Source organism: Spermophilus citellus, assembly GCF_964194105.1.
Source record: "Spermophilus citellus genome assembly, chromosome: 9".
NCBI classification, from domain to species: domain Eukaryota; kingdom Metazoa; phylum Chordata; class Mammalia; order Rodentia; family Sciuridae; genus Spermophilus; species Spermophilus citellus.
In genome coordinates, this window is record NC_138191.1 from 19,356,569 (window position 1) to 19,374,387 (window position 17,819).

At 43.9% G+C, this 17,819-nt stretch overlaps 1 protein-coding gene and 1 long non-coding RNA gene across 2 annotated transcripts in view; one reads left to right on the forward strand and one right to left on the reverse strand.

Moving 5' to 3' along the window:
• The window catches only part of LOC308656405, a 40,453-nt gene extending 35,485 nt beyond the window's left edge, over positions 1-4,968 (reverse strand). The window contains exon 1 of the long non-coding RNA XR_014023719.1: positions 4,675-4,968. This is a non-coding gene — a long non-coding RNA (uncharacterized lncRNA). The remainder of the gene's footprint in view (positions 1-4,674) is intronic.
• Positions 1-17,819, forward strand: part of CASQ2 (calsequestrin 2) — a 69,325-nt gene that overhangs the window by 10,873 nt on the left and 40,633 nt on the right. The window contains exons 2-4 of the mRNA XM_081307449.1: positions 11,158-11,242; positions 14,199-14,299; positions 16,301-16,412. Coding sequence (XP_081163575.1) covers positions 11,158-11,242; positions 14,199-14,299; positions 16,301-16,412 — 298 coding nt within the window. The remainder of the gene's footprint in view (positions 1-11,157; positions 11,243-14,198; positions 14,300-16,300; positions 16,413-17,819) is intronic.

Sequence of the window (17,819 nt, forward strand, 5' to 3'; positions counted from 1 at the left end):
TCATGCATGGTGGAGCAAAGCTGTTGGTCTCATGGTGATCAGAAAGCAAAAAGATAGAAGAAGGGGACAGGAGTACCAATATCACCTTCAAGGTCATGCCACAATGACCTTGACCACAATGACTAAATTCTTTCTACTAGGCTTCACTTCCTATGTTTCTACCACATCCTAATAGTATCACAGGCTTGCAACAAACCCTTTAACTCATGAAACTTTGGGAGACATTATAGAACCAAATTGTAACAGTGGGTAAAACAGATTTTTGTCAACTAGGGAATACACACACACGCACACACACACCACAGATATATGCATATTCATTCACACACACACATATACATATATAGACATAAATACACATGGGCAGAAACTTCTAGGCTCTGTAGGGCTGACCTGTATTCTGAACCTATTTAGCACTGGCAAATGTCCCAGTGATTGCTTTTCCAAACCTCAAGGCAAAACAAAGTTGCTGGAGTCAAGTAGATCTACAGATGGAGAGATGTGGGAATACTGGGCAGAGAATAGCAACACACACAGGATTTGAATATTTTTTCCAAATGCTCACTGCCCCAAAGATGGCACTCTTGAAACTCACACCTGCTCCACTCTGAAAAATCAGATGAGGTCAGGCTTATTTTGGTTTGGCTTTGAGAATGAATCCTCATGTGGAGCCCATGCTGTCCCAGGAGAGACTCACTTTTAAACTGCAGTTCGTGGTAAAGTCCCAGAGCCGTGGAGCTATTAGAGGAGCATTTGCTGGACACTGTTAAGTAATGCAACTAATGTTTGGAGTGAGATGGTGAACGAACAAGAAGTGCAGTTGTAAGTGCATGGATTGAGTTAACTGTAGTTAAGTTCTTCCTCCTAGGTATAGAATTAATAAGGAATAAAGATTCTACAAAATAGAAGACACACTGTTGATGCATAAGTGTTTAGACCACTGGAACATTCTCATTACTCCACCCTGGAAAACTCCCATTACTACTCAAGACCAAAGAGGGTAACTAGTCATCATATTTCTGAGGTAGACCTCTGCCAGAGTTACACATTTTTAGATGGGGACACAAGGTATCAAGAAAGTCATCATCATGGAGATATGGTAAGTTTTATTTTATAATATAAAGTACTCCCATAGAAAGTAAGGTAGAAATCAGTTTTAGAATCACAAGAGTTTTCTTTAAATCAACTGGCCTCCTCTCTTGCTGTCTGTGCTGTATAGGCTAGTGAGGAGTGTAAATGACTTAGTGCTTATCTAAAAATGACTTGTTCTACCTAGAAAGCCATCCCCCTGAAGTATTGAGCATGTCTAAAGTAGCCTCTGAGACTTCCCTAGTTTATGAATTGAAAGCAGTAGGCCAGAATTACCCAGATAGCAGTTTCTGTTTGGACAGCCACATGGGAAGATGGCCAGTGAGCCATCTTGCAGTGCTATGGGTAGGGAAGCCAGGGCCGCTTCTGTGTGCCCGAGGTGCCTGGTTCCAGGAGTTCCCTCCTGCTGCCGAGTACCCCAAGCCAGGCAGGCCTCTCCTCCCCATCTGCTGTGTGCTGGGTGGGCCAAGGGAGCCAACAGGTCGGCCCTTACACGCTCACCTGCCTCTGCCTCACACTGACACACACACACACACACACACACACACACACACACACACACACACTCTGGCTCAGGATATCAAACCATCGGTGAGCATGACCAAAACCCCCCAATTTCTCTACGAAGGAAATGAGAGCATTCCCTGAATTCAGGAAAAAGTGATTACAACACATAAATCAACAACCACTGACAGCACCAAGCAGTGTAGGAAGCCCAGGCTTTAAGGTTCAGACCCTCCTTGGTTGAGTCTTTGTGCTGGCTGTGTGGCTGCAGGCAGGTCACATAACTCCCCGAGACTGTGTTTGTTGTTGTTTGGTTTGTTTTGTAAAATATAAACCACAATATGTTCCTTCCTCCTAGGACATCTTATGATGATAAGAGGTGTTTGGCATGTGTAAAGTGATGTCACAGGCTTGGGGCTCAGTGGAGGGCTGATCTTGAACTCATCATGGATGTGTGAGCCCCTGAATCCTACAGCTCTCTGTGCACGTTAGTTATCCATGATGTCTGCTGGCATTAGCAGATGCTATCAAAATGAACACCAGCAGACATTTTGTAAAATTCAGCCAAGCAGTAACAGGCCCCTAGTCTGCTTTATTAATGTGCACAATGGGAGAGAAAAGTCAAGGTTTCCTTCATCTGGCCATTATTTTAACATTTAGGGGATCTCTCCATAAAGAATCCACCCCACCTCCCTTTTAACAAAGACACCAACTATGAAAGCTTAATCTAAAAAGGGATGAGTTATCTCTGCCTCCAGAAAGTTACTAAATCCTGCGTGGGAGAGGGCATTTCCTGGGCATGTTGGGATTCAAGCTGCTGGACTGCATTTTAAAAAGCTTTTGAGCATAGACCTCTGCTGAGAAAAATTGGAAAAGGGCATGGACTAGCCCCATGTCCATCAAATCGATCTTTAAATTTTATTTATTTTATGTCTTTGCAGTACTGAGGATGGATCCCAGGGCCTTGCTCATGATAGGCAAATGCTCTATCACCGGGCTATACCCCCAGTCCTAAGATAAAATATTATCTTAGGTGTTTTGTGGTTTCATTTTTGATAGTCTTGGGGATCAGATTAATTTTTTTTAAATCCCATGCAACAGTATTGTTAGTATAAAATTAAAAACCAAAACAAAACCCCTGGTCCCAGGGACAGTCTGTCCATTTGGACATCACAAAATGCTACACAATAAAAGGTTATGATTGCATGTTGAGATAGTAGAGCCAAGGTTCTTCGCATATGTCCCCAGGGCCAGGTGCATCCAATACCTGGGACCTGGTCAGAAATGCATTCACTTGGGTTTTGTCCAAGACCTGCTGGATCAGACCTCCGGGGTAGACCACTCTGGGTTGTTATCAGCCTTCCTTCCTGGAAATGCTTATGTGCACTCACTTGTGTTTGAGAACCATAGGCTTAGCAAAATTGGGATCGGCCCTGTAATGAATTTATAGGGAATAACCGTTCATTAAACACTGGCATACGTGTTACTCCTGCAAGCATTAGATTTCTTTCTTTCTTCCTTTCTTCCTTTCTTTCTTTCTTTCTTTCTTTCTTTCTTTCTTTCTTTCTTTCTTTCTTTCTTTCTTTCTTTCTTTCTTTCTCTCTTTCTTTCTCTCTTTCTTTCTCTCTTTCTTTCTCTCTTTTTTCTTTCTCTTTCTCCCTTCCTCCCTCCCTCCCTCCCTCCCTCCCTTCCTTCCTTCCTTCCTTCCTTCCTTCCTTCCTTCCTTCCTTTTTAGAAAATTGAAGGCCAGAGAAGTTGTAACCTTTTCAGTCTCACAGCTGATACGCAGGAGAGGCAGGGTTTGGGTCAGGTGCCTTTGAGGACCTCACACAGAGTAGATGTAACGGTCAAAAGCCTGGGCTCTGGGGCTAGTGTCCAGGTTGAAATCCCAGGGTGGGTGAGGGCTCTGTGGGCCTGGGGCATGTTGATTAAGCTCTGGGCCTCTATTTCCTCATCTGCAAACCTCTACCACAGGAGAATTTTGTGAAACTTCAAAAAGATAATTCATGGAAGGTAGTTGGGGCAGTTGCTGGCACAGTGAACACCTAACAAATTCTATTTTTATTGTTGCCGTTTTACTGCCTCTCAGTCTGGTAGGTGCAATAAGCACACAGCATAAGCACTCGGGTCTCTCCCTAGGTGTCGGTCAAGGTGATGGTCCCAAAAGTGCTAATAAAAACAATCCACATCCTCCCCCTCCCCAAAAGCTCTTTGAGGGACCACTTATTCCATCCCTGAGAAACCTCTATAGTCTTGATTCTCATAAAATAGCTGCTGTCTTCCCTCAACCAGACTCATTCTGGACCCATCACGTGCCAACTGCCCAGCTAGCTATACATAGCCCAGGTCCAATGTGAGGGCAGCCGCAAGTGACAGGAGATTACCGGAGATAAACGTCAGCTCTCTGGTTTCAGAGGAGGGCACACAGTTGTTGAAAAGTTTGACATGTTGCCAGATGGTATCAGGGACAGTGGGTAAAAACAGCCATTTGGCTCTTGGCTTCTGTGGAAAGAGCAGGATGGCAGCCAGAGTATTTTTAATGACTGGCCTGAGGGACATTCACTTTGAGCAGAGATCTGTGATATTTCCCCTCAGGCATCTCAGTTCTTGATTTTTTATTTTTATTTTCAGATTCTTGCCTCTATAGAAAGTAATCCCCACCCACCTCCCTGGAGTAAGGGACATCCTCCTCTTTCTTTGCAGCTCCATCCCTCTCTCACCTCCCCTCTAATCAGGAGGGAAATTAGTCTTTTCTACAAAGGCAGATCTTGGCAAGTGGTACAAATGTAACTTTCTTCCTCCCTGGATTCCTTCTCCCTCTCCCTGGATTAGGGCTGATAAATTCCATGAAGGGACTGGACTTGGAAGACATGGGCATATTGGATGTGCTGTCCTCTGAGGCCCAGGGGACAGTCGGGCAGCACAGGGAGCAATGTGTGTCCCCCCTCCCTTCCTGGGCAGACTTCTTGAGCAAGTGACCCACACCTGCTCTAGCCTGTCCTTGCCACCCACTTGACTGCTTAGCTCCCAGTGCTTTGGCTCCTGTCCCAGCTCTTCTCTACAAGGTCACCCATGACTTACCAGTCCTGAAAGGAGTGACCTCACGGGGGTCCCACGCCTCCTTGTCGGCCTGACCCGTGACACAACTACTGGCTCCTTCGTGACTTTGGAGTCATGAGGGCACAGTGATCCCCTCCTCCTCCAGCTTCCCCAAAGCTCCTCTCTTGCTCCAGGGCAGGCTCTTCTTCGTGTGTTGGCCTTCAAGATGGCAGGCCCTCAATCCTGTGGCTTTCTCATGCACTTGCCTTCCAAAGATGTCGCCAGCCTCATGCCTCCAGCTCTGACTTCCACAAATCTGTTAGGGGCCTCCCTTCCTAGCTGACACCCCCAGCTCTTGGCTGGACCTCTGTGACCATGAACTCACTGCATCTGAATCCACACTGAGAAACTGGCCCCTGGCTCTGTCACGCCCTCCTATTGTCACTGTTTGTCCTTGACTCCATTCCCTGGCTAGAGGCCCTGACATCGTCTTGCCTTCTCCTCCCCTTTGTTCTAGATCCCTTTCTCTCTCCAAAGCCAAGGAGGAGCCATTAGGTCTGACCGACAGCGTCACCTGCTCCAGTTACTTCTCCTCATGCCTCTGCCTTCGTCTGAGACCAGGGCCGTCTCCTGGTCAGATCATAGCATCCTCCTCCCAACTGACCACCTTCCTTCCCTCTCCCCTTTCTCTCTGTCTGGTCTGTGCCCTCAGATTCACCTTCAAATGAGTTATATGGTTCTTTCAATCAGACAACTCCCAAATCAGAATTCCCAGTCCTTAATATTCAAGGTCCTCATGCTTTTTCCAATATGTCTTAAACACAGGACTCCTTTCAGTTCCCCCAAATATATTCTGCTAAAGTTGAGTTGCTCCACCTGAGTCAATCAGCCTGATCTCTTACAGCCCCCTGCACAGTCCCATCTCCAAACCTTTGCTTATGTCCTTTCTTCTTCCTGGGATGCCTGTCCTGCTCTCCTCTGCCCAGCCACCCATTCTTCTCTCAAGATCTTACTGGCCTCAGCCCTTCCATGAAACTTCCCCTTTCATTCATTCATTCATTCATTCATTCATGACTATTTTTTTTTAATGTGCTCCATTCCAATACTATCCTAAGTGCTAGAGAGAGCATGGAGAGAAAGACAGACACAGATATACAGCTCACTAGGCTTCAACATAGACAGTTGATAGGCAATCATGGCAATGAAAAATGGGTACTTACAAACTGAGAAAGAGCTGCAGGGGAAAAGGCCAGGGTGACACAGTTAGGGCTAAAAATAGCACCCGATTGAAGATGGGAGTCAGGGAATGCCTTTTGGGGAACTGAGGCTTATTTGTGGATTTCAAGGATGGCTGGAATTGAAGAAATGGTGGGGCCCGGGTAGTAGTGCAGAAGTCCTCTAGATAAGAGTGAAAGGCGTATGTTAAAGCAGAGTGTGTTTTTGTGACTTAATATGAATATGGGCAGCTGAGCCTGTGACCAGACCTAGGGCTTGGGAGCAAAGCTGAATGAGGTGATCCCATGCAAAGACTAGAGGCAGGAAAGAGCTCCAATTTTGAGGAGCTGCAGAAGAGTGTATTAAGTAAGATAGACAGTGCCCCCTGCCCCCAACGAGGCTGGTGCAGTGGTCAGCCCAACCAGGCAGGACCTTTGGGGGGATTTTAGATCCACCCGGAGTGCATGGAAATCAAGTCCACAATACTTATCACAGCCCTCTAGACCCTGTGTGATTTGACCTCCTTATCTCCGTATCCCTTATTTTCTGACCTCATGCCTTACCTTCATCCCTTGTTAAATCACAAGATCCTCACAACTGACATGTGTCTTACACCTTACACATTTTTTGTTTTGTAAACTCCCTGGAACATAGTGGGTCCCCAATTGATGAGTGTGGTTCTCTTTCCATTCTGATAATTTGGACTTTGGTAGTTTTGAATTAGCACAAGATCCAGAACCTTATCCAGTTGCCATAATATTTAGAAGGAAATGTAGCATCCATTGAGAACTTACTGCATTGTCAAGATTAGTGTCAAGAACTTCACATGCATTATCTCCGTTTGTCTTCAAAACAGTCCTATGAAATAGATATTGCCATTGTCCAAAATTGACAGTGGAGTCACAGCAAAGGCTTCTGACCAAGTAAAGAATTCAGGTCTCTGATGCCAAGTTCTGTGTTATTAACCACTGGGACCCATGGGGCATTCATTTAAAGATGACATTTACTTGGAATCTCATCATTACAGAGGTGCAATAAATACTTACAGAATACAATATAAGGGAGTAAGGATATACTGTAAACATCCCCTTCTTCACTGTTGTGATGCATGTTATTTATGCAGAATTTTACAAAAAGTTATTTTTGTACTTAAAAAAATTATAGATTGTTAAAGCAAATCTTCATGTTTTTGGAAGGACTGAACACAGTACCAATGCCCAGGTGTTTCACATTATCAACCAGTAGACAAGCCCATTCTCTAGGTTGGATCCATTAGGTAAAACTGAGAAGTAACCAACAGGCCAAAAAACAAAACCAGCAGTCGAATAGTTGCAAATTAACCCAAGAAAACTGCAATCATGACTGGAGAGTATTCCAGGTTTCTGGGCATTTAGGAAACATTGACTGTACCTTTGCTTCTCCTCATACTCAAATAGTAACTCTTAGTCATGGTTTCTGGTGAAAATTGCTTCTTGCCCCTTTAGCCGACAAGCCCTTTGAACTTGTGAAGCACTCAGCTCAACTCATCCATTTATCCACAAGTGTGCTGAGTGTCTCCAGAAAACTGTGCAAGATATAAAAGAAGCACACAGCAGAGTCTCTCTCCTAGGGAGGAAAGAGTCACAATTCGGAAGAGACTTCCACCCAACTCTAATGATTACAAACTGGGTACCCAAGTGCTGTCCCTGTGATGGGATATTGAAATTCCAGAAAAGAGAATGAGGTGAAAGATGAGCTTAGAGTTGAGCTTTGCAGCCAAGGGTGGCCAGGGCTGGCAGTCACCTGAGTGTGGTGAGACTGGATTGCAGGAGAGAAGAGAAGAGGTGAGCTGGAGACTTATGGCTGGAGTAGGGTGGAGACAAGGTCAAGCCCAGTGTGAGAGACAAACAGTCCCACAGGGGACCCTGGTCCTGAGGGATCCAGAAGGCCCCAGGCTTCCAGCCACTCTCTATACCCAGTCTCAAGGAACTTTACAGTTGCTGCCAGCCCTGGCCACACTGAATTCAGGCCCAAGAAGGGTGCTGCAAGGGCTGATGGCAGTGATGAGCTCAAATGAACAGGCTTTGGGCCTAGTCAGGGTGGGAAATGAGAGTGACCAGAGGCACTAGATGGTATGTGCATCAGGGTGCTGAGGAAGAGGTGGGCAGGACTCGGCTGATGTGGCCTGCTGGCTATCTCTAATTGTCTGTTCTGTCTATCTATACAGCACAGGACAGTGTTTGGCTGGGCTTAGTTTGACAGGAAATCAGGAAAACAGAACTGAGTTAATCTGAGATAGCACCTCTTACTCATATAGCCTCAGAAGTCACATGAAGTATCAACATGGTAACTAGAAGACCATGTTCTGCATGCCTAAGAGAGACACATTTGTATTTACCTAAAAATAAACAAAATGTGGATGGCATGGACCTAGGGGAAGTCTGAGTTCAATTCCTTGTTGTATTCTTAGAGTTAATTTATTTTCCTTCTTGGATGTCATTCTTCCTATTAGTACCACTCTTTTCCTGCACCAAAAGTAGAGAGGCCAAAAGAGCCAACATGGACTCATACTGTGACATAAAAGAGCACTATGTCATATCACTTTTGGATGAACCAACAATAGTTAAAAATGTTTTCCAAGTGTGGTTTGAAGATCTGATGCATCAGAATCATGGGGTGTGGTAGTGTGGTTGATATAAATGTGAATTCCTGAACCTCAGCCCAGCTCTGTTCTTTACTCTCTGGTGCTAAGGCCCAGGAACCCCTATTAACCAGTTCCCCAGCTGATTCTTATGCACACTGAAGTTTAAGAACCACTGTCAGAGGCTCATGCTCTGGAAACAGGAAACCTACCATATCAGAAGGCCTTTAAGTCTCATCATTATAGACTTTGAATGATAGACAAAGGAATATTTGAGATTTCTTACAGCACTAAATAGGACAGAGTGACTTACATTGAAAATCAGCCATTAAAATAACTTTGATAGATTCAATGCAGCAGTCTAAAGAGCCCAGGGACTTTACAAAGAATGCACCTGTTTAGGCACTGCAAGAGACTGACATGAGCCCTTTCATACTAAGCTTCTATGATCCCAGCCAAAATCCAAGACAGAAGAGAAAACTACATGAGGGGCAGGGATGTCGTTTGTTGTCTGCCCCTCCATCCCTCCCTCCACCTTCAGGAGGGCACTCCTTCAGAGTGCTTCTCTGCACCCTGTCATGCAACCTTAACCTTGGAGAGAAAGGAATGGTTAGGAGCCAGAGATAAGGAAAAGGAGTGGGGATCAGGTGAGAAGGTGAGGGAAGGAAGCACAGAGAGGTCAGGAAAGACCTAAGGAAACTCAGGAGGGGAAACTCAAGGGAGGAGGTGCCAGGCTCAGTGAAAGAAGACATGGGAATGAAACGGGAAATGAAAGAGCAGTCATAGAGTAGAGGGACATAGAGAGTGAGTTGTCACCCCAGGGTTAATACTCGCAGAAGACAAGAACACCCAAAGCCCAACTTGTAAGTGGAAAAATTGATAGATCAAAATGCAGCAGAATTGAAGACTTTCTGTGAAAGATCCTGGTGAAGAAGATAAAAAGACAAGTGGGAGAAGATATTTATAAACCACATATCAGGAAAAAAAAGAGCAAATATTTAAGAACCCTAAAAGCAAGCCAAAAAACAACCCAATTTAAAAATGGGCAAAACACATGATCAGGTATTTCAGAGAAGACAGCATACATAAGGTGAATAAGCATATTGGAAAAAAATGTTCAAAATCATAAGCTATCAGACAAATGCAAATTAAAACCACAACAAAATATCACTACACACATATCAGAATGACTAATATAAAACAAATAGTGACACCACCAACTGCTACCAAGGATGTGGAGCTGAATCACTCACACATTGCTCATGAGAATAGCACTCCAGAAAGCGATCTGAGAGTTCCAGTAAAAACTAGACGTGAAACCACCATGTAACGCAGGCTATCTACTCCTAGTCATTTATCCCAGAGAACTTAAAACTAATATTTAACTCAAAAACCTTTACACAAATATTTATATCAACTCTCTTCGATATAATAATAGTCAATAACTGGAAAAAATGCAGACTAGCTTCCGTGGGCGAATGGTTAAACACAATGTTCCCATACACCATGGATTTTTCCTCAACAACTTGTTGATACATGCAGCAATACAAACCTCTAGATAACTACGCTGAGTGAAAGAAGACAATCCCTTTAGGTATTATACGATTTCATTTACATAACATTTTTGAAAATGACAAAATTATAGAAGAGGAGAACAGATTAATTAGTGGTTTCCAGGGGCTAAACAGGAGATGGGGCAGGGGCCAGTGGATATGACTATGAAGGACAACAGAGAGATCCTTATGGTGATGGAAATGTTCTATATCTTCACTGTAACCATGTTCAATCCAGGTTGTGTGATTGTACCTCAGTTTCATGAGATCTTACTATAGGGGAAAACTGGATAAAATGAATGAGAGATTTCTTTGCATTATTTCTTACAATTGCATATTAATCAATGATTTTTTTCTAAGCTTACCTTTAAAAAAGTAGTGTCAAGACCGGGGGGCGGGGGGGGGAAGGGTGAAGCTCAGTAGTACAGCACTTGCCTGTCATGCGCATGATCCTGGGTTCAATTCCCAACACCACCACACACACACAAAAAAATAGTATTGGTATTTCATGATCTCTCTGGTAACTTCACCTCAATTCTACCCCCATTTTAGTTAGATGCCAAGAATTAGATTTTGGTCAGTTGAGTCTCCCACAATACTTATTTCTATGTTTCAGGAAGCTTAACTCTATGCCAGTCCTGCACTTGGTGTCGTCTTCTGTGCTGGTGTCCATTCAGAGCAGTTTCCAGCCACCTGTCTATCTAGTTCATTGCTGTACCTCCTCATCTTTGGGGCTGATGATCCCCCTGCCAGGGTTCATTTGGCAGCTGGGGAAGGGCTCAGGGCCCCTTGACAGATATCCATGGGGGTACAGTTACTCTGTTTCCTTTCTAATTCTCCTCTCTTCCAATTCAAAATGTATCTACCTTGATGACACAAAAGGGTATCTGACAGTGGTTACAGTCTCCCAAATCTTATATCATAGGTCTGTTCCTCTCATTTTCTGCCTTTGATTCTCAACATTTTGCGGACTCATCCTCCTCGGGGACAAGTACCGAGTCCCTTCGCTGCTCAAATAGGTCCGAATAGCAGAAGTCTGGAGGAGAACCCTCCTGTCAACATGTTGAAGTATTATCCTGGGGTATTTTCTACCGTCTCTCTTCCCTTAGCCCACTTATCCTCTTATTTGTCCCTTAGCTTGTGGCCCAGGTCCTGGAACATAAGGATATAGGCTTTGTGATGGTGGATGCCAAGAAAGAAGCCAAGCTTGCCAAGAAACTGGGTAAGTGTGATTTTTGAGATATATGAGGAAGAGACAAAGGTGTATTCTATTAAAAAAAAAAGTATAGTTGCATTTATCCTTACATGCTAACTTGGACTATTTTTAAATACATGTAAAATGATCTTGCATACCTCATGTAAATTTAGTTTAGTTTATGCCTAAACTAAATCTCATCATATTAATCATTTAATGCATCTTTGTTATCAGTTTAACAGAAGGTTTCTGGTTTAGAAACTGACTCTAAAGACTCCAGCCTTTATTTCTAGCTCCTAAAACAGCTGAAGGCTTCTCCTCCCTCTCTTGGAGAAAGCTACAGCTCTCTTATTCCATCACTACTATTTTTTTGCCTCTTGGCTAAAGCAGCCAGCAAAAGATACTATTGATGGCTGTGACTCCAGGGCCCCAGGGGTTTCTAAATTTAAGGACAAGCCCCAGCTGGACATTATCACCAAGGATGAGGAAGAGGATTTAGGGGAGGTACGGTTAAGTGACTACAAGGTGGGAGCTATAATCTCTCGTGTCAATATGTCATGCTTAAGGGCAAGTGCCCTTTAAGATTCTCACTCTACAATCCCAAGGAGAGAGGATATAGGTAACTCCTCTAGTTTCCAAACAGCCACACACACATGTACTGCCCATTTGGCATTTTCTGCATGACCAGTGAAGAATGGCTATTAAAAAAAAATAGCAGGAGGTTATAAAACAGGACCTTTGAAGAAAGGTTAATTGGATTTGGAGTAGTAAGCACAGAAAGAAAAAAAAATAGCTTAGTGGTGGTTCAGGTACATGAAAGTTCGTTATCCTGGAGAATTACAAAAAACAATTTTTTTTCTATTTTATTTTCTAGAAAAGACTTAAATTATGGGAAACTACTTAGGTCAGACACAAGGAAGAACTCATGCCTAGAAAATGATAATGACTTATGAAGAATGCCTAGGATATCTCTTTCCCTGGAAAAATATTAAGGAATAGTTTTTTTTCTCCTTGAGTATAGGAGCAAAATACATTGAACTGTTTTCCTAGAATCAAAATCAATTTTATGAATTCTGCCTCTTCCCCTGGTAGCCGACTGAGTCCTAGTTGTCTCCCAGCCATTGTTTTAATGAGTATGTTGCGTTTGGGAGAATTATTGGTAGATTTAGCTAGAAGAAACTGCTCGTATTCTAGCAATCTATAAATTCAGTTAGGACAAGATGGGCAAGAGTTAGTAAGTAAAAAAAACAAAAACAAAAAAACAGCAAAAGTTGTGATAGGGCTTGGTCTGTCTAAGTAAACTATTTTCTAGGCTCAGCAAGGAAGGGCTGGGGGGTAGTGAGAGGTAGAACACTTGCCTAGCATGCATAAGGCCCTGGTTTTAATCCCCAGCACTGTGATAACTATATAAATAATAAATACAAAATTTAAAAACAAGCTCGCCTTGGGGGAATTGCAGGAGGTTTCTTCTGATTGTTTGATCCTTGGGGTCCACAGGATATGGTCACACTTTGTTAATGAGCCCTTTTATCCTTGACCACTCTTCCATTGGCCGTAGTCTGGTCTTTGGTAACTGGTTCTGCTCAGGGCAAAAAGTTTACTTAGAGCTTTCAAGCCCCTTCATGTCTTTTGCTGTTCTATTCTTATGCACTCTTGCCCAGCTTGTTCTAACTACATTTGTAGATTGCTAGAACACTAGCATTTTCTTCTAGCTAAATTTACTGGACATTCTTTCAAACACAACATCAGGAGGACGCTGGCTGATGTTCCCTGTAGCCCCTTTCAAGATCAGCTATTGCCAGTCTCAAGGATACCTAGCACATTGCTCCTTTTTATTTATGAACAACGCTCTCTGATATGCCAAGGGTTCCTCAGCAATCCAGTCTTCCTGCCCCTGGAGGTTTGGCAGAAGAGCTCATTTGGAGAAAGCATTCTCCAACTAATAGAGAATTTGGAAAAAAATTAATATAAGGAATTAGGGATGCTCTGCAATTGGAATAAATACCAGCTTCACCTACTTACCATCACTGAGGGGCTGGAAATGCAGTTTTTCAACAAGCATTTGTTGAAGTACACAACAGTACACCAAGGGCACTGGAGGGTAGCAAAGAAGATGTAGAGCCGTCTTTGCTTTAATCTATCAGTGGAGTAAGGAAGACGTGCCTTTCAGTTAGAATAGAAATGCAGGCTGTCCACATGCATTTATGGAGTACTGATCAATGTGTATAGCTCTGTACAAATCGCTACGACACCAAGAAGACAATGACCCTATCCTCAGAGAACCTGTTAAAGTGAGTACCTGCAAATGGAGCCGAGGGAAGATCAATAATGGCATGAGCCCTGTGAGATCGCAGTGGTGTTCTCAGGAAAAAAATGAGTCCTAAGCTAAGACCTGAAGGAGCTAATGAAGACAGGGTGGAGGGTGGCCCCGTGGAGGTCACCCCAGGCTTGGGGAGCAAGGAGAACTTAAATGTCCAGAACCCTGCTCTGGGACTCTTCCTTTCCACAGCCTGTCATTTCAGTATGTGGGCAGGAAGCAAAGGGAACCGTATGAGTGGCCAGAGAGCAGGTCTCAAAGGAGAGGGTGTAGCCAAGGGAGGGTGGAAGACATAGGGTTGTCACAGGGGCAGAGGGACTTGAACACTAGGCTAAGGAGTGAGGTGGGTAGTGTGTTAAATTTTTCCGATAAGGAGAATGGTGTGGGACCAGCGGTGGTTTTTTGTTTGGTTTTGTTTTAAAAAAAATAGTGGTAGGATAGAGAATAGATTTTTCTTTTAAGTTAAAATACAGATGCAATTGTTCATTCTTGGCTATTTCAAATTATGCCCACTTTGAGAGCCCTTTAGATGGGTTGTTTTGAGAGGACCCATCCTTAGGTTAAGGCTATTTCCACTAATCCCAATCCTGCTGCCACTCAGGGCCAATGTGGTGACTCTTCCTACATCAGAACGACCTTATTCTTGGACCTCTTTGTATCTTCCAGGTTTCAATGAAGAAGGAAGCCTGTACATTCTCAAGGGGGATCGCACAATTGAGTTTGATGGCGAGTTTGCAGCTGATGTCTTGGTGGAGTTTCTTTTGGATGTGAGCATTTATGCACAGTGGTCTTGCATGGAGGGAGGTAAAGGCACAAGGAAGAACAGAGGAGATGGTGAGAAGACAGGTTTCTCAGGCTTCACGAAAAAACTAAGGAACAATTCTATCCCCATGCTAACTACTTTTCCCGGGATCTGGCCCCTAAATCACCCTAGAAATTGTATATTAGTGATCAAAGGGTCACAGATTGGGACCATGCAGTAGTAACACAAGGGTTTTCTTACCAGTAGACATTGACGTCCACTGAAATTCCCTCAGCTGGGCTCCAGTGCTGCTGAGGAGGAGCTGGGGATTATGGGAGAGAGTGGGAAACCTGTCACTGGAAGAGAGAGGAGGTACCAAAAGGCTGAGCTGTCCCAAGTTTCCTCAGAACAGCATCAAGGAGAGGCAGGGAGCACTAAAGAGCCCCCCAAAATCACACTCACTCCCAGCAGAAGAGGTACTACAACCTCAGATCCATAAGCTCAGAGAAATCGGAGCAAAAGCTATAAAAATATTTTACTCATAGATAAACTCACATTTTCAATTCCAGCTGTGGAGCTAAATGCTTTGGAAAACAAATTCTGCAAGATAAAGGACCTACCATTGAACCTCTGTCCATACTGATCATTCCTTGTCTACTAGATGGCATCCTGTGGTTTATTGCTTCCTGTCTACAGTCTGCGACTCAATTCTGACCTGTTCTCTCTCTGCCATCTTGTTGGCTCACACCTATAAGCCCTGAAAAAGTTGAGAGAAATAGCATAATAATAACTCTGGACCACTAAGGTGTCCCTTGCCCCTGCAGCTTTATCAGCGAGGATGGGGCTTTGCAAATGAGTCTCTACCTGCTTCAAACAATAAGCCATGTGATTGACCAACATAGGTAGAAAGTCAGAGTTAGGGCAGACTTCATCCAATCAAGGTTCGAGCTCTGTAAATCACAGATAATTCTGCTTTCAGAATCTGGCCTTGGTCCCCAGCTGACTATTCTCAAGTTAATTATAAGGTGGCCGGAAGCAGGAGCTGATGTTTCCTCATTCATATCCATGAGAGAAAAACCCCAACTCTGGCTTCTCATTGTTCCCTTAAGAATCCCAAACTTTCCCAGAGCCTCGTTGGGCCAGAAATAGGCCACATGTCCATTCATGAATCAATAAGGGGCAAGTGAAGTGATGGCGTGAACCCAAGTGTCCATCAATTCATGAATAGATAAAGAAAATGTAGTGCATCTACACAATAAAGTACTATCTAGCTTTAGAAAAAGAGAATTTGTTATTTGCAACAATATGGATGGAACTGGAGACCATTATGCTGAGTGAAAGAAGCCAGACCCCCAGAGACAAATATTGCATGTTCTTGCTTATATGTGGAACTGAAAGCAATTGAACGAAAAAGAAGCAGAGAGTCGCATAATGGTGCCAGAGACTCCAGTGGGGGCGGGGAATGGGAAGATGATCAAATGGGGCCAATCCTTGTTCAGACAGAAGGAGTAAGATTTTTTTTTTTCCCTGTGAGATGCGTTGCATAGCATGGCAAGTACAGTAAATAGTAACAGATTGTACATTTAAAAAAATCACTAAATTTCAAATGTTCTCGTCACTTTTTGTGATGAGACAAATATATGAGGTGGTGCTTATTTTAATTAGCTTGATTTAATTATTTGGCATCATATCTGTCATTCACAACATCATTTCATACCCCACACATATATACAATCACAATTTGTCAATTTACTGTTAAATATATATATATGTATATATTTTTTAAAATGGCAATAGGAAAAGAATGGCCCCCAGAACGATCATCTCATCCCTCTATTTAAGGTCAGTTTCTTCAAAAGTACTGTGGCTGTGCTGCTTCAGGTCCCAACCGCAAAGCCTGCTACAGCTTCTCCAGGAAGCACTCTGTTTCCCTGCTGGGGAGGACAGAGTTCTCTGATTTGAACATATTTGTGTGTGTGTGTGTGTGTGTGTGTGTGTGTGTGTGTGTGTGTGTGTGGCATTTCAGGTGATCGAAGACCCGGTGGAGATCATCAATACCAAGCTGGAAGTCCAGGCCTTCGAACGCCTCGAGGACCAGATCAAACTCCTTGGCTTTTTCAAGAGTGAAGACTCAGAATGTAAGTTCCGTCCATCCCTGCCTGCGAGTCTAAAGGCCAGCTTCCCAGCAAGGATGTTAGATTATCTTAATGGAGGATGCATCTTCAGCATCTCTTTTCTGGGCAGGATAGTGGTGAGAATCCCTCCTCTTCCCTGTGCAGGGGAACACGTGCTGGAAGAACATTAAGGTGGGGCCATGTTCTCTGGCCATGATCTCTGTCCTTTCTCTCCGCAAGGAGAAAGCCCCTCTCCTCCACTTTCCTACCCATCCACCTTCCAGTTGGATTCTCCTCTAAATTGGGACACACAGTATGTCATCTCCCTGATACTGGTAGTTCTTGTGGTCACCAGTTGGAGAGCTTCTCAGTCAACTGAGAAAGAATTAGAGGAAAATTTGGATGGGGATGGGCTTAGCAGCTGCTACGGACTGTGGAAATTGCTGGTCAAACCCACAGCTGATGACCAGGCTGCCAGATCCAGTGCCACCACACCCCTGGGCATATTCCTTATGAAGGCTTTGTGGCCAGGTTTGGGGTGGGCACAGGAACTGAGCAGAGCATCATCACAGCCCATTCAAGGTTGAGATGTTGGTGGGTGGGAGTCAGGCACACCAGGAGGAAGGGACCAGAAAGGCAGGAAGGGCAACTATTGAGTGCATTTTTTTTATAAAAATTGCTTTGGCAGTCTGGACCCAATGAACTGAGCCTTCTCCTTGTGTCTCAGCCTTGGAGAGAGGAAAAATGAGAGCGGATGGGGATAAGGATGAGAGAATTTGGTAGCATAGTACAAGTAGGAGGCGCAAATATGGTCTGCTTCTCACTATTTCTGGAAACCTCCATATATTTTGAAATTATTTGCAAAGCTGTGTCTTTACTCAGTCTGCCCACTGGCACCCTCAGTCACCTCATCAACAACAACCCACCTGTTTTCTCTCTTCCATGCCCCAACTTAACCCTCTTCTCACTCGCTTCATTAAAAACTCCATTCCCAGTGCTCAAAAGGGGTGTATTCAGGGACAGTGCTAGCCAGAGAATTTCACCCCAGTCCTTTGGGCACTGACTGCTCCAAGAAGCTTCTCCCGTCCCCTTCTACTTTCTCCTCTTTGTATAATTTCCTTCTATTTCCCATTTGCTGTTTGGTCCTTCCCTCTTCATTGTTTCCACCCTGTGTTTCTCTCCTTGTCCATTGAGCTCAGGTGGCTGGTAAGGTCAAAGGTAAAGCTAAGCATGAGGAGCACCTTTCCTACCTTTCTTCCTCTGAGCTAATAATCATAATAGCTCCATTTAATTAACACCTATCATAGTCCAGGGCCTGAGCTAGGAGCTTCATATGGAGAATTTCATCATCACAATAAGTCAGTGAGGTAGTTATCACTGTATCTGCATTTTAATAATGAGGAAGGGGTGGAGCATAAAGAGTCAATGAAC